General features: G+C 42.8%; 1 protein-coding gene across 2 annotated transcripts in view; it reads left to right on the top strand.

Moving 5' to 3' along the window:
- caln1 (calneuron 1) overlaps nt 1–22,049 on the top strand; it is a 69,663-nt gene extending 47,614 nt beyond the window's left edge. For both annotated transcript variants that reach the window (XM_068713292.1, XM_068713282.1), the window contains exons 5-6: nt 12,854–13,010; nt 18,966–22,049. In XM_068713292.1, coding sequence (XP_068569393.1) covers nt 12,854–13,010; nt 18,966–19,093 — 285 coding nt within the window. In that variant the 3' untranslated portion in view covers nt 19,094–22,049. The remainder of the gene's footprint in view (nt 1–12,853; nt 13,011–18,965) is intronic.
- The last annotated feature ends 223 nt before the right edge of the window (nt 22,050–22,272 follow it).

Genomic DNA, 22,272 nt, shown 5'->3' with positions numbered 1-22,272 from the left:
ACCACTTCAAAAAATGTAGGCTTTTTGCTCATCATTTATCATTTAACGTTTTAGTTTGTTAGCATTTCCTGAGATGAGTTTGTTTTTTTCAACAGCTCATAATACCGCATTCATTAACCTTTTCCACTGGCTTTTAAGTATAGGCTTTGAGTCATCGGTGAAGCAGTCTTCAACATACTAAAAAAGAACACCTAATGTGACATTTCTGTGAAGATGATTTTGATTTTTAGATATGTAATATGCAGGTGGGTTGACATATCTCTCTGCTTTCCCCTGCATCTTATGTTTGCTGTTGTTTTTTTATACCTTTTTATTTGGAAAGGAAAGAAAAAAATGGTCTTCACTTCAATGTCAAATTCTAAGAGGAAAGAAGGACAAAGGTGAATAAACTGACTTTTAGAGACTGATGTTTAATGCCTCCTGTTTTGTGAGCCAGTCAGATCTGGGGCTCTTAGGTTGGACCAGGTTTTTATTAGGTTTTGGTCGAATTGAAAACACAAAAGTTTCAACCAGTTTTGTGAGGATTTATGTCTACCCTTGTGTGTTTCCCTCTGTTTTCCCCGATCACCTCTCCTCATGTGGGCTGTCGTTCCCCTGTCTGTTTGTTATTGTTTTGCCACGTGCTTGTGTTTTGTTCCGTGTCCCTCAGTAGTGTCCTCCTTAGAGTCCCGCCTACTGCCGCGCCTCTCTCCGTAGGCACAGCTGTGCCTCATCTCCTGTGATCATCTCCAGCCGACATAAATACTCCGGTCATTCTCGTCCCAGCTGTCCGTCCGTCCGTTACCCTACCTGGTATTCCGCCTCGTAAGTCTGATCGTTTTCACTCTGTGAAGTTCCGGAGCTAACTCCCCGTTTTGTCTGCAAGTTACCTGCCGTCCAGTGACGAGCCTCGGGTTTCACCTGGTCGAAGAAGAACTCCAGTTCGTTCCACGGAGATCAACTGTGAGGTCTTACCTATTCCTGTGTCGAGCCTCGGGTGTCACACAGTCGATCCTGCCTGCCTGCCAGCAAGCCACTTAAGTGGCATAGCCACTTTCCGGCTTGGACAAAGACGGAGCGTGCAGACGCGCCTCCGTTTCTTCCCGGGACTGAATCCTGCTTGCCTGCCTTCAAGCCGCGAATGTGGCATAGCCACTTTCCGGCTCGGACCTAAGCGGAGCACGCGGACGCGCTTCTGCTTTTACGTGACTGTATCCTGCCGGTTTGTTTTCCCTGTCATTTAGAGCGGGAGCAGCACTCTCTCACTCAGGGATTCGGAGGTGAGAGAGAGGAGGAACAATTCGTCGCTATAGGAACCTGGCCGCCTACAGTTTCTGGGTTTCATCATTGAGGAGGGTCAGATTCGCAAGGTTAAAGCGGTCACCGAGTGGCTAGTCCCCTCTAACCGGAAGAAGCTCCAGCAGTTCCTAGGGTTTGCGAACTTCTACCGCCGGTTCATTCGGAACTTCAGCCAGACAGCGTCACCCCTAACCAAACTCACTTCCTCTAAGGTGGAGTTTTCCTGGTCACCTGAGGCCAACCGGGCGTTTAATGCCCTCAAGGAACGATTCACATCAGCCCCCATCCTAGTCCAGCCAGACGAAAGCCACCAGTTTGTGGTCGAGGTGAATGCCTCCGACACCGGAGTTGGAGCAGTGTTATCACAACGCTCAACCACTGACTCTAAGCTCCGCTCGTGTGCTTTTTTCTCCCGCCGCCTTTCCCTGGCCGAGCAAAACTATGATGTGGGCAACCGGGAGTTACTGGTCGTCAAGCTGGCTCTGGAGGAGTGGAGGCATTGGTTGGAGGGGTCGGTCCACCCGTTCATTGTGTGGACCGACCACCGTAATCTCGAGTACATCCATTCTGCCCGCGACTGAACTCTCGCCAAGCTCGTTGGGCTCTGTTTTTTGCCCGTTTCAACTTTACAATCACCTATCGCCCAGGAAGTAAGAACATCAAACCCGATGCCCTCTCTCGTCTGTTTTCCCCAGACGAGGTGGACCCAGCCCTAGACACAATTGTTCCACCCGTCTGTGTCCTAGGAGCTCTCACCTGGGGGATAGAGTCTGCAGTGTGGGAGGCTCAGCAGACCCAGCTGGACCCAGGAGGTGGCCCTCCTGGGCGCCTGTTCATTCCCCCTTCCGTCCGTTCCCATATCCTACAATGGGCCCATGACTCCCGACTCTCCGGCCACCCTGGCATAAGACGTACTACTAACTGGCTCTGGCGCTCCTTCTGGTGGCCATCTCTGGACAATGACACCCGAGCTTACATCCTAGCCTGTACCACCTGTGCGCGTAACAAGGCCTCACACAGACCCCGTCGGACTATTACGACCTCTGCCTGTTCCCCACAGGCTTGGTCGCATATGGCATTGGACTTCGTCACCGGATTTCCCCCCTCCGAGAACAATACGGTCATCCTGACCATCGTGAACCGGTTCTCCAAGGCGGCTCACTTTATTCCCCTCCCTAAGCTCCCGTCTGCCCGCGAGACCGCGGACTTGTTGGTCCAACATGTTTTTAGACTCCACAGCATCCCTGTGGACATTGTTTCTGATAGGGGTCCCCAGTTCTCCTCCCAAGTTTGGAAGGCGTTCTGCCGCACCCTCTGTGCCACCGCTAGCCTCTCCTCCGGCTTTCATCCCCAAACCAATGGGCAGACCGAGAGGCTTAACCAGGAGCTAGAAGCCATGCTCCGATGTGTAACGGTGGCAAATCTGTCCTCCTGGAGTCGTCACCTGGCCTGGATAGAATACGCACACAACAGCCATACCTCCACGGCAACGGGTTTTTCACCTTTTGAGGCTTCCATTGGCTACCAACCTCCCCTTCTACCCAACCAAGAGGCCAAGATTTCCGTCCCGTCTGTCCAGAGCAACCATCGCCAATGCAAGAGAGTCTGGAGAGAGACTCGTGCTGCTCTACTTCGGTCTTCCGAACAGAACAAGCGTCTGGCTGATCGTCGCCGCACACCCGCCCCCACCTATATCCCCGGCCAACAGGTCTGGCTTTCCACCAAGGACATACCACTACGCACAGAATCCAAGAAACTCTCCCCCAGATACATTGGCCCGTTCCCCATCGTTTCCATTATTAACCCAGTCACGGTCAAGCTCAAGCTCCCGCAATCCATGAGAATTCACCCCGTTTTCCATGTGTCCCTTCTCAAACCCGTACACTCCAGTCCTCTGTTTTGCCACGTGCTTGTGTTTTGTTCCGTGTCCCTCAGTAGTGTCCTCCTTAGAGTCCCGCCTACTGCCGCGCCTCTCTCCGTAGGTACAGCTGTGCCTCATCTCCTGTGATCATCTCCAGCCGACATAAATACTCCGGTCATTCTCGTCCCAGCTTTCGGTCCGTCCGTTACCCTACCTGGTATTCCGCCTCGTAAGTCTGATCGTTTTCACTCTGTGAAGTTCCGGAGCTAACTCCCCGTTTTGTCTGCAAGTTACCTGCCGTCCAGTGACGAGCCTCGGGTTTCACCTGGTCGAAGAAGAACTCCAATTCGTTCCACGGAGATCAACTGTGAGGTCTTACCTATTCCTGTGTCGAGCCTCGGGTGTCACACAGTCGATCCTGCCTGCCTGCCTGCAAGCCGCGAACGCGGCATAGCCACTTTCCGGCTCGGACCTAAGCGGAGCATGCGGACACGCTTCTGCTTTCACGTGACTGTATCCTGCCGGTTTGTTTTCCCTGTCACTTAGAGCGGGAGCGGCACTCTCTCACTCTGGGATTCGGAGGTGAGAGAGAGGAGGAACAATTCGTCGCTATAGGAACGTGGCTGCCTCAGAACTTTCTCTTTTATTTAGTTTCCTGTGTTTTGACACCCTGTTTTGAGAAAGAACTCTGCTGTCCTGTGTCTGCATTTGGGTCCGTATACACACACACCACATCATAACAAGTTTAAGATGAGAAGTATGTTGTATCATTGTTTCCAGGCTGGGTCCTGTTGACAAAAGCTGCTGTTACCCTTTGGGTTTAATTAAACAGTGTGCTGAATACTTTTCAGGTCGGAATCGAGCTGCAGTCAAATATTAAACCTCCAAGAAACATTGTGCTTAGAATTAATTTTCCCTCCCATTTTTCCCTCCACCTCTTCAGTCCTCTGTGTGTCCCTTGTTGTCGACAACTCATTTTCCTATTCACCATCTCTCTTGCCTTCTCTCTCATCTGTTCTTCGTTCTTCTTCAGTAAAAGCAATAAATTACATGAGACAGGGCATATAGATCCCGCTAATGAGGGCCGTGAACCTCAGGCAGCTCCTCTAGCCTGCTTCACTCCAGGGGTTAATGGGAGTAAGTTCTCCTTGATTAAGCATACTAACTGTAATTGGCTATTGATAGCCTTCTCAGTGGCTTTAGGCAGTTCCCCGTCATGCCTTGCTCTCCTCAAATTACCTCCAAGTTAAGCCATCTAAAATTTGCTATTCTTTTGATTTGCTGATGCAAATGGCATTGTGTCATAGTGCTTGCAGCAAATGAAAAGTGAATGCAAAGGGAGTGAATCTGTGCTGAGATTCAAATTCCCTTGAAGGATTCCCTGACTGTTCAATACTTAAGTTGTCTGCCTGTGCCTGAGGAAGCCACAAAGTTACTTAAGATGAAGTTGCCTGTGACTGCAAGTTATTGTTTGTGTTTACCATTTGTCGGTCACAGAGCATTAACTCCAGTGTTCACAGTGGAGCGCAGATGTTTGAGACCTCAACAGAGAGGTCTGTCTGCTTTTCCTCAGGGCCTGAATGTGTAACGGTTTTGTCCATAATAATCAAAGTACAAGACATTTCCCATCAATGCCCCATGTGGCCAATGTTTCTGTCACTTCCAAGCACTCCAGTGACTTGTTCGAGATGCGAGCCTCCATTCAGTTTTCTCCCTGTTGTGACCGTTGTGGCCCTTGTTATGTTTTCCTTCGTCTCAATTAATCTTCGGCCATTTGACGGCTGGTTGATGCAGTGGTAATTGAGACATAAATTTATCCTGAAGGCTCGGAGCCTTTTGGGTGGTTGGATAGGCAGAGATCGATAAAGATGCTGACTATTATATAAGGAAAGAAGGTGTGCATGTTCGACATAAAGGAGGGGAGGACGTGATGACTATATGACACTTAGTCTGGCTTCGTTACTTATGGCATGTACTATGAAAAGTCTGGAGTAATATAGTACACAGTTGCAGTCATGTAATTGTTGATAGGTTGTCGTTAATTGCCAGGTTAGATTATTCATATTCAGGTTAATACAGGTGTTGAGCAATAAATGTGCTGGAATTTTTTTTGGTGACATCGATGCGGATAGATATTAACAATCTGACGAACTTCAGGTGTATGAGTGACAGGACATCACAGGTGTAGAGAAACACATTTGTACACTGTGTAGACAACAGACTACACAGTTTGCAAATACACAGACTTTAAGACCGAGCAAAAAGCTAAGACAAGTATCTGAGAGTCGGAGATGTATATTCTTGGGACTGAGAAGTATTGTCATGGGAAAACTCTGGAGCAGATTCAAATGCTGTGAATAATGCAAGAGGCTGCTTTGTAAATAATAAATGTGCCGGCAATAAATATTACCAGCTGTAAGCAGTGGAAAGGTTTGCGAGAGGGATGTCCTGAAAAAGTGATAGCTCGGAGATTGTTTGAACAAGTCAAGAAATGACGAGTCATGACTTTACATCCTTTTACAGCAGCTGATGGGGTCCTTGCTCACCGGCTTATGTCAAAACCTCCTCTTGTTAACCTTCGCTGTCTGTGATGATGGGTAGAACCTCCCATTTAAGTTCATGGGCAAATATTTATTGGGAGATTTAACAGGGGGTTTTCTTTTCCTCGCTCCTGACTGGGTGGTGATGCAAGCAAAGGTCTGCACAAAATATAAAGGAAATGTTAAATTGGCAGCTGTAAGCGTCCTGAATGACAAATCAACTTGCTTGGATAATATTTTTTTTTTCTTCCAGCCACACATTTCTTTTCATCTTCTGACAATGTAGTGCGATCATAAAGATATAACTGTATATATTGTTCACATCTAAATCTCATCTCAATATCGTCAGTGTGATCTTATGCAACACTGTGTGGCCTTTTTAAAAGTAATACTTTTTTCTTTTTTATAACGCCATAAACATGAGGTCACTCAGTACATTGGATGATGTACGGAGTTGTTGGTCACAGAATGGTACATTTTCATTCACTTTTACTAGTACAGTGCCCGTTCACAACGTCCCTATTGTTTGGCTGCCGGCATTGCTGCCTACAGCACGGCATGCTCAATCCGCAGAGCCCTGCATGCTCCTTTCCTCGCTGCTACACAGAGACTGATTGCTTGTTTTTTGAAGTTTATTCATATTGAAGGTGTCCAAATTGCACTGAACTCAACAAAGCACTCCATGTTGTCCCCAGGAAAACACCCACCAAGTGTGAAGTAGATTAGATGAGAAAGAAACACAGCCAGACGGACAGATTCCTTTCTTTATAGTCAGCTGTTTCACTATTGTATTTATTATTGTCAGACACATCATTAGTCAGGTATCTAGTCTATCCCATTTAGTCCTGTAGTCCTCTCCTTTTTCCTTTGGTAATCTTAAACTGAATGTCATATATTCCATACTATGCTATGTACAATATCTATCCATTGGTTTAGTGTGGGAGGCTCTTTAAGAAGCTTTGCTTGCTACCTAATTTTTGGTGAATAATTGTCTCTGATACCCAGCTCATTTGATATGTTCCCTACGTAGAGAGAGAGACAAATTAACTCAATATCAAATCCTAATATACTTTCAGTGGCGCCTTGAATATCACTACAGAAATGCTGCAAGATGGGACAAGACCAAAAGGCCTGAGTGCAGTCTGCCATTACGTACCCACATTGTTTTCAACATCGCTTCAGAAGTCCAGATTGTTTTGATTTTATATTTGCGGTCATGAAAAACCTCACACAGTCCTTCCAGCAGCACTGTGTAGCCTTGAGACTTCATGTGTCCTTGTGCTGCAGGACCAACTGATTTCACAGGATTCAACGCTTTTCTTACAGCTTCAGATTTCTCGCCAGGTGTCAGTGTAAGTTCGTAGGTTGGTGTTGTTTAATTTACAAACCTTTGTTTACCCTGTGAAAATATTAGATTTCTGTAATACACTTGTCGCTTTGTTTCCCTTGGCTGTCAAGCTTGTATGAAATCCTCTCGTCTGTTTCAGAGCTGTATCCTCTTTCCATTCAAACACACAGTGACAACATCTAGAGATTATATTGTCGGTTTGTGGACCTGTCAGGGTGACTCGCAATAAAAAAAAAAAAAAAGTTATGGATACTGCACTGCAATTAGGTCCCTGCCAAACACCACTTCACACTTTTCCAAAATCAACTTTAGATCCTGGCAATGAAATAAGTCCATATTCAACAAAGATAGTATTAGGGACTTGTTGAGATGTCTGTAGCTGAACTGTATTGTTCTGCATTCAAATCCAGTGACTTTCTAGCACAAGCTTGTCCCCAGCTGCAGCATGTTTCAAATGCATTAATATTTCTGCTACTTTAAAAACAAAATACTTGCCAGCCCGTTGCGTTAGAGTTTAGATTAGCAAATGCACATATTTGGATTCTACAGTGTGTGCGCAGACATTTATCTGGAGCTGTCTAATTTGGCTGTAATGCAGCGGGCTGAACTCAGCAGATGGATGGATGCTGGCTCTTGGCACCTTCTCACCGCCTGAATGTGTGAGGAGCTGAACACGCCTCATTTACAAGTGTGGAGAAGTACAGAGCTTTCTCTTTACAGTGACTACCCATCCTTATCTTCAACCCCTAAATTCACTTGCAGTGTGAAGAACAGGCCCGCAATTGATTGAGCAAAATAAAAAAAAAATCATGATTTAATCCAAGGACAGTGTTCTGCCAACCTCAATGCATCTCCTTAGATTGAGCTTGATTATTCTTATGGTAATTAAGGTTTCATTGAATTTTTACTGATGCTGAGGTGAAGAGATTGTTTAAATTGATAATGTTTTTAAGATAGTACTTCTCTAATCTGTTCTCATGGAGATTTGTCTTGCTTCACAGGCTCCCATAGTCTCCAGACATAGAGCATGACAAAGTATATGATGCAGTGTAAGATAAGAGCACAGTTTGAAAAGACAATATGAAATGCAGATGATAAAATGAAAACAGTGTACAGTGTATTCTTATACCCGTTTTCCACCAAAATGAATGTGTAGTTGCAGGATATTGAAAAAAAACACTAAATATAGGCAATTTTCATTGAAAGGTTTTTCAGTTTGTTTGCCTTGATGTTTTTTTCTGATATGTCATGTTTGACGTCACATGTGGGCTATATGCAGGTAATACAGGGTTAGTTGACAATTCATTTGTTATGGTGGTTACTATTTTCATATCTGTTACTTGTTCAGTCTCTCTTTCAAACTCTCAAACCAGAGTTGGTGATTATTAGAACAGTGAAAAGACTAACAAAGTTTTGATGAGTTTTATTTAGTTTCTTTGGGGTTTGAATGGAGAGGGCTTCGATTGTCAGCGAGGTAAAATTACTGTTGTCTGACTGGAGTCTGGTGGCTTTGAGAAGAGCATATTAATTGTGTGGTTTGTATGGTAATACCTTTGTATTACATACAATTTCTTAAAAAAAGAATCCCTCTCAATCATTGCTTATGACCCACTAGAAGTGTGTGGTGGTGTCTCTATAGATAGAGACCCTGCCCTCTGCATTGTAAAAAAAACAATGATGTGAAGTCATATTAGTAAAATGTTTCCGGCCTGAAGTAACCATCATTCATACCAACTGTCACCAAACTTCAACTGGTGGTTATGTGGTTGCAAGACATATACCACTGTGGTATTTTGACCATTATTAATCTTGGCTAAAAATATGAATTCAGCATCTGTGATGTCATGTCTCCCAGATAATTTTGTAGATTTTTTTTTTTTTTCTGTCAATCAGAACAAAGAAAAAGACGTTTTACATTCAGTTTTATCAAAATCCGACCAGGGGGCTTCTCAGATATCATCGATTAGAGTTGGAGTCTTCTATAGCTTGTTGATGTCGTGAAATCTCTTTTTAATAAGTAAATCAGTTCAGAGAGGAGAGATTTTAGAGACCCATTACATCACTCTCTGTGATTCTGTGGCATTTCACTACGAGGCTCCATGCGAGTCTTAACACCTCAGACTGAACTTCTGTGAAGATTGTGGGACAAAGACGACTACTGAAGGTTTCCTGTCTGTGCATGGGGTTCAGTATAAAAGTGAAGGTCACACAACATCGGGTGTCCAGCTAAAGATCTTTTTTTTTTGTTTAAATCACTTCAGGTCCGCAGGCGTCCTTCTTTTTCACTCCCCTTTTTGTCGCCACACTCCCGTAAAGGTCACTCCATGCTCAAATGTGAATATTGTCTGAGCAGGTCGATGTGACGTGGAAAGGGAAAATAAAATGGCTTTTTCTTATCTGCCCTCCGGCTCGTCCCTTGCTTCCCCGGCGAATGAAGCTCGAGCAGTCTCTCGATGTCCACCGGCGATGGCGTCGTTAGGAGCAGTGAGGTTGCGCGGAGGTCGAATAAACACGAGGAGGCCGCCAACCCGTCTCGCTTGGGGAGTAGTGACACAACAGCTGGCTGTAACTTTAAGCGGCAGATGCTGCAGGATTTCCCAGGGTGGATCAGGATTGGTTAGCGTTTTTATTCTGTCTGCGTTTGCCAAGAGGAGAAATAAACAGCTCTGGGACAACTCATCTCTTTCTGAGACAAAACATCTGTTTTATGCTGTTGCACATAATGGGACGAATATAAATGAACAATTATACACACACAGAACATGTGAGTTGCATGTTTCTAGTTGTGTTGCGTTTTATGGACACAATTGGACACATTGTGGTCTTTTAAAAGAAATAAAAGTTACTAACGCTGAATGCGTAATAGCATCAAGGACCCTGTCCCTCATTACCAACGGGAGGAGATGAACAAAACAACTTGTAAAATGCTGTGTGTGAGCTCTGATGCTCTATAGGCCTGGCGAAAATGGCCCATGTCGGGTTTAAAGTGCAGTCCACACATTACATATAATGTCGTTGTTATAAGAGTATAGTGTAATGTGTGCGTAGTGAGTGGGCGGTTGAGCGACAAAGAGAGTGAGAGAGATGCACTCAGATCAGATGTTGGCGCTCGCAGTAGAGAACAAATTAGCGGTTAAGTTGTCACCCCTCAAACACACTTCTGAAATAAATCCGGCGCCGCTACATCCCATGCATCTTTTTTTGTCTGCTATTTTATATCCATTACAAATGCCAGTAAATGTGACAGCCCGTCAAAGAATTGTTTTGCATTTTGAGCCACCTTCTTTCTACTTTTGTTTGTGTATTCTTGACTTAATTGTCTCAACTTTTCGTCGGTGCAGTCTGATGCCCTTTTATGGTTTTTGGCATGGTGTTCACCTCCTAATTAGGATCAACTGGCAACGCACATGTGAGAAGTTTGTCTCCAGGGCTTTCTGCCAGAAAGGGTTTATTTGAACCCAAATCCTGATCTTTTCCTGAAATTAACTGAGTATACTTAGGTTTGTTCCCTAAACCCAAGGAAATGTCTGTCAGAAAAGGATCTGATGTAGCCTTTTCTTGGGAGCTTTTGCACAAACAAATTCAAAAACAAATTTAGGGAGATATTGGTGAATGAGGCCCAAATGTTTTTGCTCATTGGCATCATACAATACATCATACAATACATACAATTAAATGTAGCCTCTCACCTCTAGTCGTACCAGCAGTTGCAGTAATATTACTTGAACATTGAGTTATGATTGATGTGTTATTTAAAAGTTATTTATTTAAATGCAACACACATTTAATCTGCATGCACGTTGACCGTGCAGCTGACATATGGACAACAGTTTCTTGTGCTCTTAATTTACATTCCACTAAAGTATATTTATTGATTTATGAGTCTATTACGTATGTACCTTTTTATTTTACCTTTGTTTTGCCAGCATTTACTTACTTTACTTTGATTAATGATCCGGCAAACCAAAGATGAAACATTGAACCCCAACTTTTAATTAGCTTTGATAATTAATCTCCGTAACGGCGATTAACATTTGAGGCGTGATTGGTTTGTGTGTGTTCATTAGCTCCCTCTGAGTTGGAGAGATAACAAATGGTATCGATGGTTAATGTGATTCATGTCCACTGTGATTTATGCAGATGTTAATGTAATTATGCACCCAGTGGGTTTGCCAGGACGTCCAGTGAATGTTATCCTCCTCTGTTCTCGGATGAGCATCATTCAGTGCAATATTGCTGAGTGCTACATACGCACTCTGGGGTTTGAAAAGTGGATTTTTTACCATGAGGAATTTATAGCGTTTGCTTCTCCTCCACCTGTAAAAAAGAAACTTGAGGCCATTCCATCAATATAATCACCAGCTTGTTTCACAGAGCCAGAACATCCATTTCAATCTGTGGACGCACTCCGGAGCTGCGTGAACTGAGGTCTTTTCGCTTTTACACCCCAGACAAAACTTATTTCAAAAGTAATATAACCTGTTAAGAACCATTACGTTTGTCCTTTGCAAGTTCATTCATCTAAGGCCCTGTCTTTTCTCTTTTCATTTGTTTTTTATTTCAAGCAGCGTTGGAAGATTTGACCTGATGTAACAGATTAGACTCACTGACTGTCTCAAAATTTCAGACCAATCAGGAGTCAGAGACTTCCCCGTCCTCCACGCCTTCTTGTTTTGTATATCCCTCTTACTAAAATCTGTCAAAAAGGTTCCTGTCACACCTACAGCTTTAGACGAGGGAGAGAGATTTGCTAATTCTGTTGTATCACTTTCAATCATCGTGACCCATAATGACAGTATCAACTACTACAGTATCTGGTGTTTACAACAAATGGCATTTAGCAATAGCCTGGTAAAATTAGCTGTGTTTATTGAGTCAGTAAATATGAGAGGGAATGTTTGCCAACATTCGGAGTGATTCAAAGGAATTCAGTCCTTTCGACTGCTTCTGGACTTTGGTGATGGTATTGAACATTCTCAGTCAGGTTCGTATCACATTCTCTCTCTAAGCCTTTTGGCCTAATGGTATTGGTTATTTCAAGCACCTTATACATAGATATCCAATATATACAAATAATATCACTTGTTGTTAATGCTGTTGAGTGTGAAGCGAAGTGCTACTTTCATGCATGCGATCAAAGGCCAAAAAAGGTCTTCCTCGTGTCAAGAAGATTTCTCTGAACTTCAAACCTCTGTTTACTGTGTGTGTGTGTGTGTGTGTGTGTGTGTGTGTGTGTGTGTGTGTGTGTGTGTGTGTGTGTGTGTGTGTGTGTGTGTGTGTGTGTGTGTGTGTGTGTGCGCGCTCTTTTGGACTGAATTGTGTAAATGCTCAAACTGAACAACAAATCAATCCTGTTCTGGCTATAACTCCAGCGCATTCAATTTAATCAACGCATCAACTTTGTGCGACACTCTGATTAAAGTGAACACATTAGAGCGACGCCTGTGAGGGGCACTGGGATGTGCATTGGGAAAGAATTACTACACGCATGATGATTTATGCATTTCGGCTTTTTTTTGTTTTTACAATGCACGTTATTTATTGTGTTGGCAGCAAAAACTGAATGAAAGATCCTTGTGCCGCACAGCTTCAAGTGAACGTGTAATGGAGGTTATTCTTTGTGTTTTACTGAAGTTTGCACACTTGTCCCTAAAACTGTGGGAGAGTCGAGTCACATGAATACGTGAGTTAGTACTTGTTCGGTTAATATGCCACCCTGCCTGACTGCAGAAGCACACCGTTTATTTAGTGAAAGGAAAAAAGTCTCTCTCTTTTTTTTTTTCTTTTTTTTTTTTTAAATCTCCTCTCATCCGTCTCCTCCTGCAGTTCGACATGCAGAGAATCACCCTGGAGGAGCTGAAACACATCCTGTTTTACGCCTTCCGTGACCACCTGACCATGAAGGACATTGAGAACATCATCATCAACGAGGAAGAGAGCCTAAAGGAGAACTCTGGGAACTGTCAGACAGAGTTTGAGGGAGGTGAGCGAAAGTCCCTGAGCTAACTTTACACACAGACTTGTGTGTGTGTGTGTGTGTGTGTGTGTGTGTGTGTGTGTGTGTGTGTGTGTGTGTGTGTGTGTGTGTCATAGACATACAGGCTGTGGTGTGTGTGGCCGGAGAGAAAGTAATCCATGCTGTCAGGAAGACGGCTTTCTCATCAAGATATACGGCGTCACAGCACATCTGCTGGTTTATTGATTCGGGGCGTTTGGGGGTGACTGCTGTCATTTGGTCACCGGTTCAAAAGTGACGCGGATGAAATATGCATGACCATCTCTGCAAAAACTAGCTATCCAAGATTCATGGATCATAGCAGTGAGGGGGGGGTTATTCCAGGACTTTTTCACTATCTCACTGTAAAAATGGGAAATGTAATCATTTCTTTCAAACAAATTCTACTTTAACACAATTTGAGCAAGTATTTTTGTTTTCACACGTCTTGTTTGAATTCAGATTCAGTGAGTCAGCCCTCTGAGTCTTTTGAGTTTTTAAGGTCTTGACAGAACAAAATTCACAGAAAGGAGAAGAGACTAAAAAGCAGTTGAATTTACATAAAGCAATTACAGTTGAATAGAGCACAGTAACTGTCGGACGGTCTAGTGCCACAGTGCCCAGTATACCGTCCAGTTCCGTATTAACAACATATGTGCACGGCACTATGTCAAGAAGCATCCGTTTGGCTGGAGCTGAGCAGATGCCGTGTTGCTGTTAAGCAACAGCAATAGATGCGTTAAAATAAACCTTGTTACTTTAATTCATTAACTCTCACTGCCCCCTCAACACGTCCCTCTGTTTGTTTCTGTTGTCGGCCCATCTTTTTTTCATTTTCGGAGCTGACTAATGCTGCAGAAATGTAAGTAGAAATGTCACACTGACAAAAAATGTTAAGCTGTCGTATGTGACATTATTTATTGCGTGCGTACTCTGACTGATGACATGGTGCTCTGAGAGACAGCCTAAGAAAATTGCACTGCCGTCCATTTCGTCCAGACACTAATCACATGAATTTTGGATTTAGGAAAGGCTGAGTCATAACTTTCCCCATTCCCACACGTCCTGAAGGCAGCATGGTCGTACAGGGTCCGTAACTACTTTGTTATTCAGTCCTGGTGTTTGCAGAATTAATAATACTGAGTGTGAAATTCCATAGCACTGAGATTTTCTTTCTAGTCAAGGTTTATATATTATATTATATTTCTTCTGTTGGCTAAAATGATGCTCAGAGGCCAAACAGCCCTAAATGTCCCCCTTAACCAAACACCACCTACCCGTGAATCTGGCCTGTCGTTGGGGGGGGGGGGGGGGGTGGTCAATGTCAGTGGACACAGATTGCGCCGACGCTTTATCAGGGTCTTAAAAACTGGTGTGGAGTGATGACAACATGATGTTCCTATTGGGTTTATGATGATGAAGAGGAACCACTGCAGGATCATACGGAGCAATCACATCTGTTAGCCTCAAGGTCCACGAGTACCACCTGCCACACACAGGGACACCAAAATGTGCTCAGTCACGCAGAAATCAATACATTTTTGTCATAGTGAGATTCAAACGGAGCGCGATTCATCATTCTACTCTGGTGCTTATTGCTTCAGCTTACTGCTATATGAGGCACTTGATTTCCCCTCTGGCTTCAACTCACTCTGGAATCAATATGTTGTGCGACTGAAAAACAACAGAATACAGGATCCGACCACTGATCCATAGAAGTTCACCAAGCAATGATTAATTGCTGAACAAATTGCACCAAAAGCGTAAAGCGCAGAGAAACATGCCGGAGCGGCAGCTGTCCAGGGAGCGTCTGGCAGCCAGACACAAGTGTGGAAATCAACGTTGATCCATGAATGTCACAGCTGCCATGCAGGTGCATAGATATAAGGGCCTCCGTCCTAGCAATATGTTTGTGCATGTTGTTGATGTGCACCTGCATCATTTGAATAACGTTTTAATTTACATACATATAAAATTTGCTATTGCTGTTCTGATTTCAACAAAATCTTCTCGAGCACATGAGGTGATGTATTTAACACTGAGAAGTGCCCATTATTCCGAAACCCCAATAGACCGAAAAAGGTCCTATTAGACCTAAAGCCCTTTTGACCGACAGACCGTTATCTTGACAACAACGCCCATTGTTTTGAAGGCCCATTGCTCCTAAAACAAACTCTGCATGCTCATGGCTAATTATTATGCAGAATTACGAATTATTTTTCCTAGTAGTGAAGGTATGACCCACCACTCTGCCTCTTATTATTCCTTGCCTTCATTGGTGAGGTTGATTAGGTTTAAGAATATCAGGTAAGGCCAACCAGAGGCAGAGTATAGGGCGGCTTAAGCCTTTGCTATGGTAAAAGTAACATTGCGACCTGAAAGGTCTGATGACACACATTTGCATAATAATTAGCCATGTCCTTCAGTTTGTTGAATGCAGAATTTGCATTTCCGGATCAATGGACCTTCGGAGCAATAGGGGTTTGTATTTGGGGTTAATGTGCGGTTGGACAAATGAGGAATTCTTCAGACTGTGTTTTTAGAATATGGCATGGCACCTTTTTAGTAAGCACCATTTCTAGTAACTGTAGTAGAACTTAAAAGCCCTTCAGTGGATATTTTGAAGCACAAGATTCTCTGTTTTAAATATCCCTTAAACCAAGGATCCTAGAATTTTGGAATCATTTTTTGCCAACCTGACTAGCTACTTTTCTAAGGGTCCACAGCAAACTACTTTTACTTTTACTTTTCATAGCCCTGTTTTTGAGTGAATCTCTATACCAACACATTGAAGTTAGTTGACCTGTAACCTGTACACTGTTTATATATAAAGTAACACTAGAATTATTCATCGCCAGGTCAACTGACTTTGAAGCACGAGCGTATAGATATAGCCATAAGTCAGCAGCTTGGAAACCAGCGTACAGCTCATTACCTTCATGACCACAGTGGTCCACTGAAGAAAATCCTTTGTGGATATTTGGCAGGGGTGTAGTTACTTTGGGCGGCTGAGGAGGTGTTTTATGAGGCTGACAGCAGGTTCAGGCGACTGGACTGAGAACTAATGTCTAGACCACAACTCTCCTCCCATCTCCACAGTCCAGCTAGCAGCTGAACACATGCTCCTTCCATTGACACCCTGTTCAATTCACTCTGACTTATACAACTATAGGTACACTTGAAATTTAAATTTAAATATCAAGGAAATGACACAAACCTGGTACATTATTGAAAAGTTTGATTTATAAGTCAGTTGCATAATCTCATCCTTGATGGTTTAGCTTGGTTTAAGAAAATATGATTGTAGCACTCAATAACAGTCAGTATATGGGTAGACACAAAATTAGGAATTCCCAGACCTGTAGGTAGGGTGAAACTGACCAATCTGTGGTGCCAGTGGCCAAAGTGTGAATGTGAGTAACTGTAAGCCTAAAAAAAGATGTTTGTTCTTAGCGAAACCACCCTTTCATTCAGGTTAAAAATATACCCAATATTGCTTGTGTACAAACGGCAACCAAGAAAAAATGGTCATCCAGTGTTGCGTTACATAACCTTTCTTATTGGCTAAAATCTCGTTGTTAGATAATCCTTTTGGCTAAAATTTCCATCACGTCGTGTTTTATATGATGTGAGAGTCTGGAATAGTATTTTTCAATTGGAGAATGCCAACTATTGACACACGGCCTCAACGCCCAAGCCAAGAAAGATGTAGCAATCTCTGTCCCACTTTCCACATTTCATTTCCTTTGGAACAGCAGTCAAGAAGCACTTTTGATGACCTCACCGCTTCTTGATTTGAGAGTTATAAATAGAGCAAGTGAGAGTGTGAGCTATGTAGCTGTTGGTCATTGGCTCAGCTCCACTCATTACCGCGGCCCCGGTACAATCATTTCAGGCAGAGCTGCTGAGTTATCGGTTGGTGCCAGCGGTTGATTGAACCTGAAAGTGATGGCATAGAGAGAGCCTGGACTGCTGTTGTGTCAATGTGTCTGCTTGGGTTCTTTATATAATGTCCTCAAGTGCAACATGCTGTCATTTACTTCCACCCCCATTATTCCTTCTTTTAAGTGGGGTGTTATGGAGACAAACAATTGATAGTTGAGTTGAGTATAGTTTGAGGATTTTGCTGAAGCGTGAGAGTTTAAATAATATAACAGAATGCAATGCCACAATTAATCGGCACACACAGTTTGAACAAAAAAGAAACCTTAAAACCGTCATGAAGGTTGGATTTTAGTGCAGGGAATTTTTTTGTTAACTGCAATTTTAGTTTTAATAAAATAACAGGTGTTTGTCAACATCTGATGAAGACTAATCTTTTTTTTCATATAGACAAAATTAAAAGGGTACTCCAGCAATTTAACAATACACTTCCATTATCTCGGGACAATTTATAAAAAAAAGTGTCCCCCAACTATGAATTTACATAGCAGAATCTTGCCCATAGTCGACAGATGATCGAATAATTTTTTTTCTTGCTCACTAATCCCCCTCTATTTAACCTTTGTGTATCTAAACAAAGGGGAGGCTAAGGGACAGTCAACAGAAGAGAGACAAGCCGCAAACAGCTGTTGTATACGCCTCCCCAGCTGAATTTAGGGAACCGTTTATAAATTCAAAATATATCTAGCTCTTTGATAGTGCGATGTTCTTGTGTGAGTGTTCTTAATTGATAAATGTCGGCCTATTCATTGATTTTGAAATAGCCATGTTGTCATTTATGAATGACATTTGGTTTACACACTTCTCGTCACTGTGACATTCGACTGTGTTGGCAGTCAAACTCTTTAGACCAAATCGTCCAATAGCCGACTATTCGGGGTCACCCCGAGTCCCTAAAATGGGTCAACCTCCAAATGTGCTCGATCCTACATTTTCCATAATGCAACTAGAGGCTATCGTTAGACCTTCCCCCTGTTTCCCTGATGTTGAATTTATAATGTTGAGATGTCCATATTGACCAGACAATTGTTTAGTTGCTGCTGTTAACATTCTTTCTGATGCAAGTTCAAAAACTGCACAGTAATGCGCCTCTGTTTTTGTTTTGCTATGTTTTTCTTGCACAGCAAATGAGCTACAACTGCATTCTATTGTAGCATAATAGCAATTAAATTACTATTTAGTTCCATGATAGTGACTAAATTATCCTTGAATCCTTAAATGCCTGTTTCCAGTTTGTAACGCAGGCTTTCTGTTTAGATTTTTTAGTCTTATGTACGAGCAGAGATTTATTTTATCAGACTTTCTAAAGCTCCCACTAGAGATGCAGGAGACATTATACAACTGCTTTCACAGGCCTGAGTAGGACTGGATTTACTGTCCGTTCTAAAGTGTTATTTATTTCATAGTTTAAACATTCTCATTCTGCAGTGCTCTGTAAAGCTTCCAAACTAGCCAGGGTTTGTACTGTACAATCAGTCTGGTCCTGTGAACTGTGACGCTCACCTCAGTGTCCCTCTCCGCAGATCACTTCCCAGTAACCCGCTGCTCATTCAGATGGTATCTAGAGCAGAGCTGTTAATTCTGCCGGCAACACTCGTGTGAGCTCACAACTCAAGTTTATTTCCTTTGGTCGCAGCCACAGTGGAAAATGTCTACTTTGTCGTGTGTTTTTGTGGCGCACGGCTCAATTAGAAAGTAACCTGAGTTCATGAATGACATGTTTGCTGTGCAAAGGTTTGGCAGCTTGTTGTCTTGTCAGTTTTAGAGATTTGGGCCCCTCTAACTTTTTCACTGCTGACTTATACTTTCTCTGCCATTAATAAATCTTAAGAATTGATGAAGGAGTAAACACAGTGTAAATAACCCACATCAAATGTGCACCCTCTGTCTTTTCTATTCTTTCTCAGGGTGCAGATAATGACAGATTGATGTCAGAGACCGAGGTGTCTGCATCTTTTAAACTGGCACCTTGTGTTTGTCTCCTCCTTGTTTCTCTTTCAGTTCACCCTTCGAAGAAGAACCGTCAGACGTGTGTGAGGAAAAGCCTCATCTGCGCCTTCGCCATGGCGTTCATCATCAGCGTCATGCTCATCGCGGCCAATCAGATGCTGAGGAACGGCATGGAGTAGCTGCGCTCACTGTGAGCGGGGGGGCGGGGGGGATACGAGCCAGCCTGCATGTGCATGCCAGTGGGTGAGGTCATATCCCTGTTGATAGGAAGAGAACTATAAGGAATTACGCTAAAATAACCCTCGACAAAATCCATTTTCAAGACTATTCTCAGTTTTTCCGAACAAGTGGCACCTCTCCACCCGACGTCCAACGAAACCGTGAAGCCAGCACGAGGAGTCACGCAGGACTCCTCCCCCTTTACCCTGACAGGGACACTCAAGGGCTGACATTACACATAATAACTCTTTCCCTGATGCAATAAAAAAAAAATAAAAAAAATAGAAATTACATAAGAACAAAAAAAAATCAGATTGAGTGCAGGAGTTCAGAGCTGCTCGCTTTTCCAGCAGGCCAGATGTGACTGCGGAGCCGTCACCCACCAGGAGTCTGATAAGCCACCAGGGCTGCAGGGGCTCTGAAAGGGAACAATTGCCCCCTCATTATAGTTCTTGGAAGCATGATGACAGACCTCTCCGTCACTCAAGCGGAAGGATTCGCGTACGCCGTCAGGCCACTGCTCCTGTAGCGCCTGTAGTGCTACGATGCTGAAGCTCTCTGACTTTCTATTTTCAACCACTGCATCTGTGGGCTGGTATGAGGTGCTGGCATCGGTTCATCAGCTCTACACACCAAGCAGTCGAGCGAACACAAAATGTTAAACGGGAACTCTGGGCTTGTGTTTTGGCCTTCATGAAAGAACACAGAAGTTTTGAAAGTCTGAACACTGTTCAGGTGCAAAGACACTGTGTGTGTGTCCTATTACAGGACAAAAAAATCCACCCTTTCACTGTTCACACTGTTATACTGTATATCATCTACCTGTGGTGTTCAGTGCACTCAAGTTTTTATTGCTAGGTGATTAAATTCAACTTCCTCTGTCAGCCTTGTCTACTTCTGCCTTAGTTTTTGGTTCCCTGCTTTTACCCAAATTACTTTTGAAAATCCTCAGAGAACAAGTGTGAAACAATCACATTCGATGACAATGGTGAGAGCGAAATAGCAAGAAGTTCTCCAGTTCGTCAAACCGGAATTGAACCTTTTAGCTGCAGTATATCTCGCAGCTTCTTCGTACGTTGGTGCCGTGGCTAAATGATACTTTTACACTTTATTCCTGAGGAACATCTCATTGATACATGGATATTTTTTGTATTAGTTGGAAAATGTATGTTATGTCACATCATCTGAGAAATCAACACAGCATTTATTAACAGTGTCAAAGTCTTTTAGGGTGGATTTTTTTGTTACGTCTTTAAAACCCAACTAAACAAGTTAATGAATTATAACTTAGTGCTGTGAAAAGTTGACTCTCCTCAAGTTTCCTACACTTTTTGACGTCTGCATAAGATTTTTTCAAGCAGAAATGCCAAAACAAATTGTTAGCAGTCACCATATTAACTTTATTCCTGTTGTGTGATAGTAGACTACAGATAAAGAATTTTGAACCATGTGAATTCTGATTGCAAACTTTTTCACAGCACTGAAGGATTTCAAGACGCCCCTTGACTTCCGCTGAGGTCGGCTCTGAGCTCCTGCACTGACTCTCATCTCAACATGTGAACCCAGCCAGAGAGGGGGTCAGAAACACCCATGTTATCAAGTGCATGCGATCAAGTCTGTCTTTTGTAAATACCGTAACTCCACGTCGGAAGTGTCTCAAGTGTCCCGCCGAAGGTGTACAGTGTCTCCGTGTGCTCTCTGCTCACCCGGGTTCAGACGTGCAGGGAGGAAGATCAGCAGATAGAGAAGCGGCTGATTTATTACAAACGCGTCGGACCTCTTCTGCTCCCTCTCAACACTCTCTTGCCAAAGCCATAGAACCACCGCAGAGGTGAACCAGACAACACAATGTAATATAATTGTCCCTGTTCCTACATGGAAACACAAGATCACTCATGTAGGATTTGATTTCTTCCTGTTATTTAAAAAAAAAAATTCTGCACTGTACCTGTCATTTATTTCAGTAAAATGAAAAGGAGGGCTGTAGGTTTGTGCGAGAGTGCCATCTAGAGGTGAAGTGAGATCACGTTGTCCATGCAGTTGTCCCACTGCAGTGTTTGTGCGTTTCTCCATTTCTAAGCACTGTGGCAATATGATGACTCTCACAGCGTTGTATTCACAAGGTCTGGCAATTGTTGATCCTAAATGTTAAAATATGAGTATTTCTTGTTTGTATGTTGACTTTGATCTACCAACGCAGCGGGGTAGAGCAGCACTTGTGTTTGAACACGATGCATTTCTTGCCTATGGCAGAAAAAAGTCCTTTTGAATCTGTAAAAAGGTTTCATTCACAGATGAATAGTTATATTTCAGAGACTAATGAAAAAGCATTTTGTGCAAAAACAGTCTACAAAACCTTGTAGATCACACTGGTTCTGTTTTTTTTTTACATCTGAAAAGATTACACTGATTTTATTTTTATGTTTGTATCTGTCAATTTTGCATTTGTGGTGGAAATGTCACACCGAATTCACAGCTAGTCACTGCTTGCATGTAGTGGTTAACTGAAGTGTTTTATAGTCTATTTGTCTTTTAAATTTTATTTTCACTTGTGTATTTTTTATTTTTTTTTGAGTACCAGTAACTGTGGTTACAGTTTTGTCGAATCAAACTGCCCCTGTCCCTGCAGCAAGGTTGCATGTTTAAAGAGTTTTATTTTGGATGGGAAACAGTAGCATGGTGATTGGATCCCACGTGTTTCTGTTTTTCAACCATGTACATAGCTAATAACATAGCATATGTATTCGACAAGCACACGCTATACATACTTTGCATGTGCAATATTTAAACATGTAGACTAGAGAAAGACTTTTAGTTGTACTATTTATTAGAGGCATAATAATTATGAAATTGTAAATACGGAAATCTGTACAAAAGTCATGAGTAAGCATTGATGCAATAAAACGTTTTTTTAAATGGTGCTTTGTTTTATTTTACACTGGACTTACGTTTATCATTGAGGCAGTTGTCCGTTTATTATCAAGGACTTATTCCATGTAATTGTCAGCTTTTATGTTTATAATTTGTGGGCCTCTGTTATTTGAAATGAAACGATTTGGCCCTTTGTGTTTTCAATTAAAAACTTCAATCATGGGATCAAGGAATGAGGCCGTCAGTACATTGACACAAACGGTGACAT

This window comes from Cebidichthys violaceus, unplaced genomic scaffold (genome assembly GCF_023349555.1).
Source record: "Cebidichthys violaceus isolate CVI_PGR_0920_01 unplaced genomic scaffold, fCebVio1.0.p SCAF_1, whole genome shotgun sequence".
NCBI lineage: Eukaryota > Metazoa > Chordata > Actinopteri > Perciformes > Stichaeidae > Cebidichthys > Cebidichthys violaceus.
This window is presented reverse-complemented; position numbering and strand designations above follow the sequence as displayed.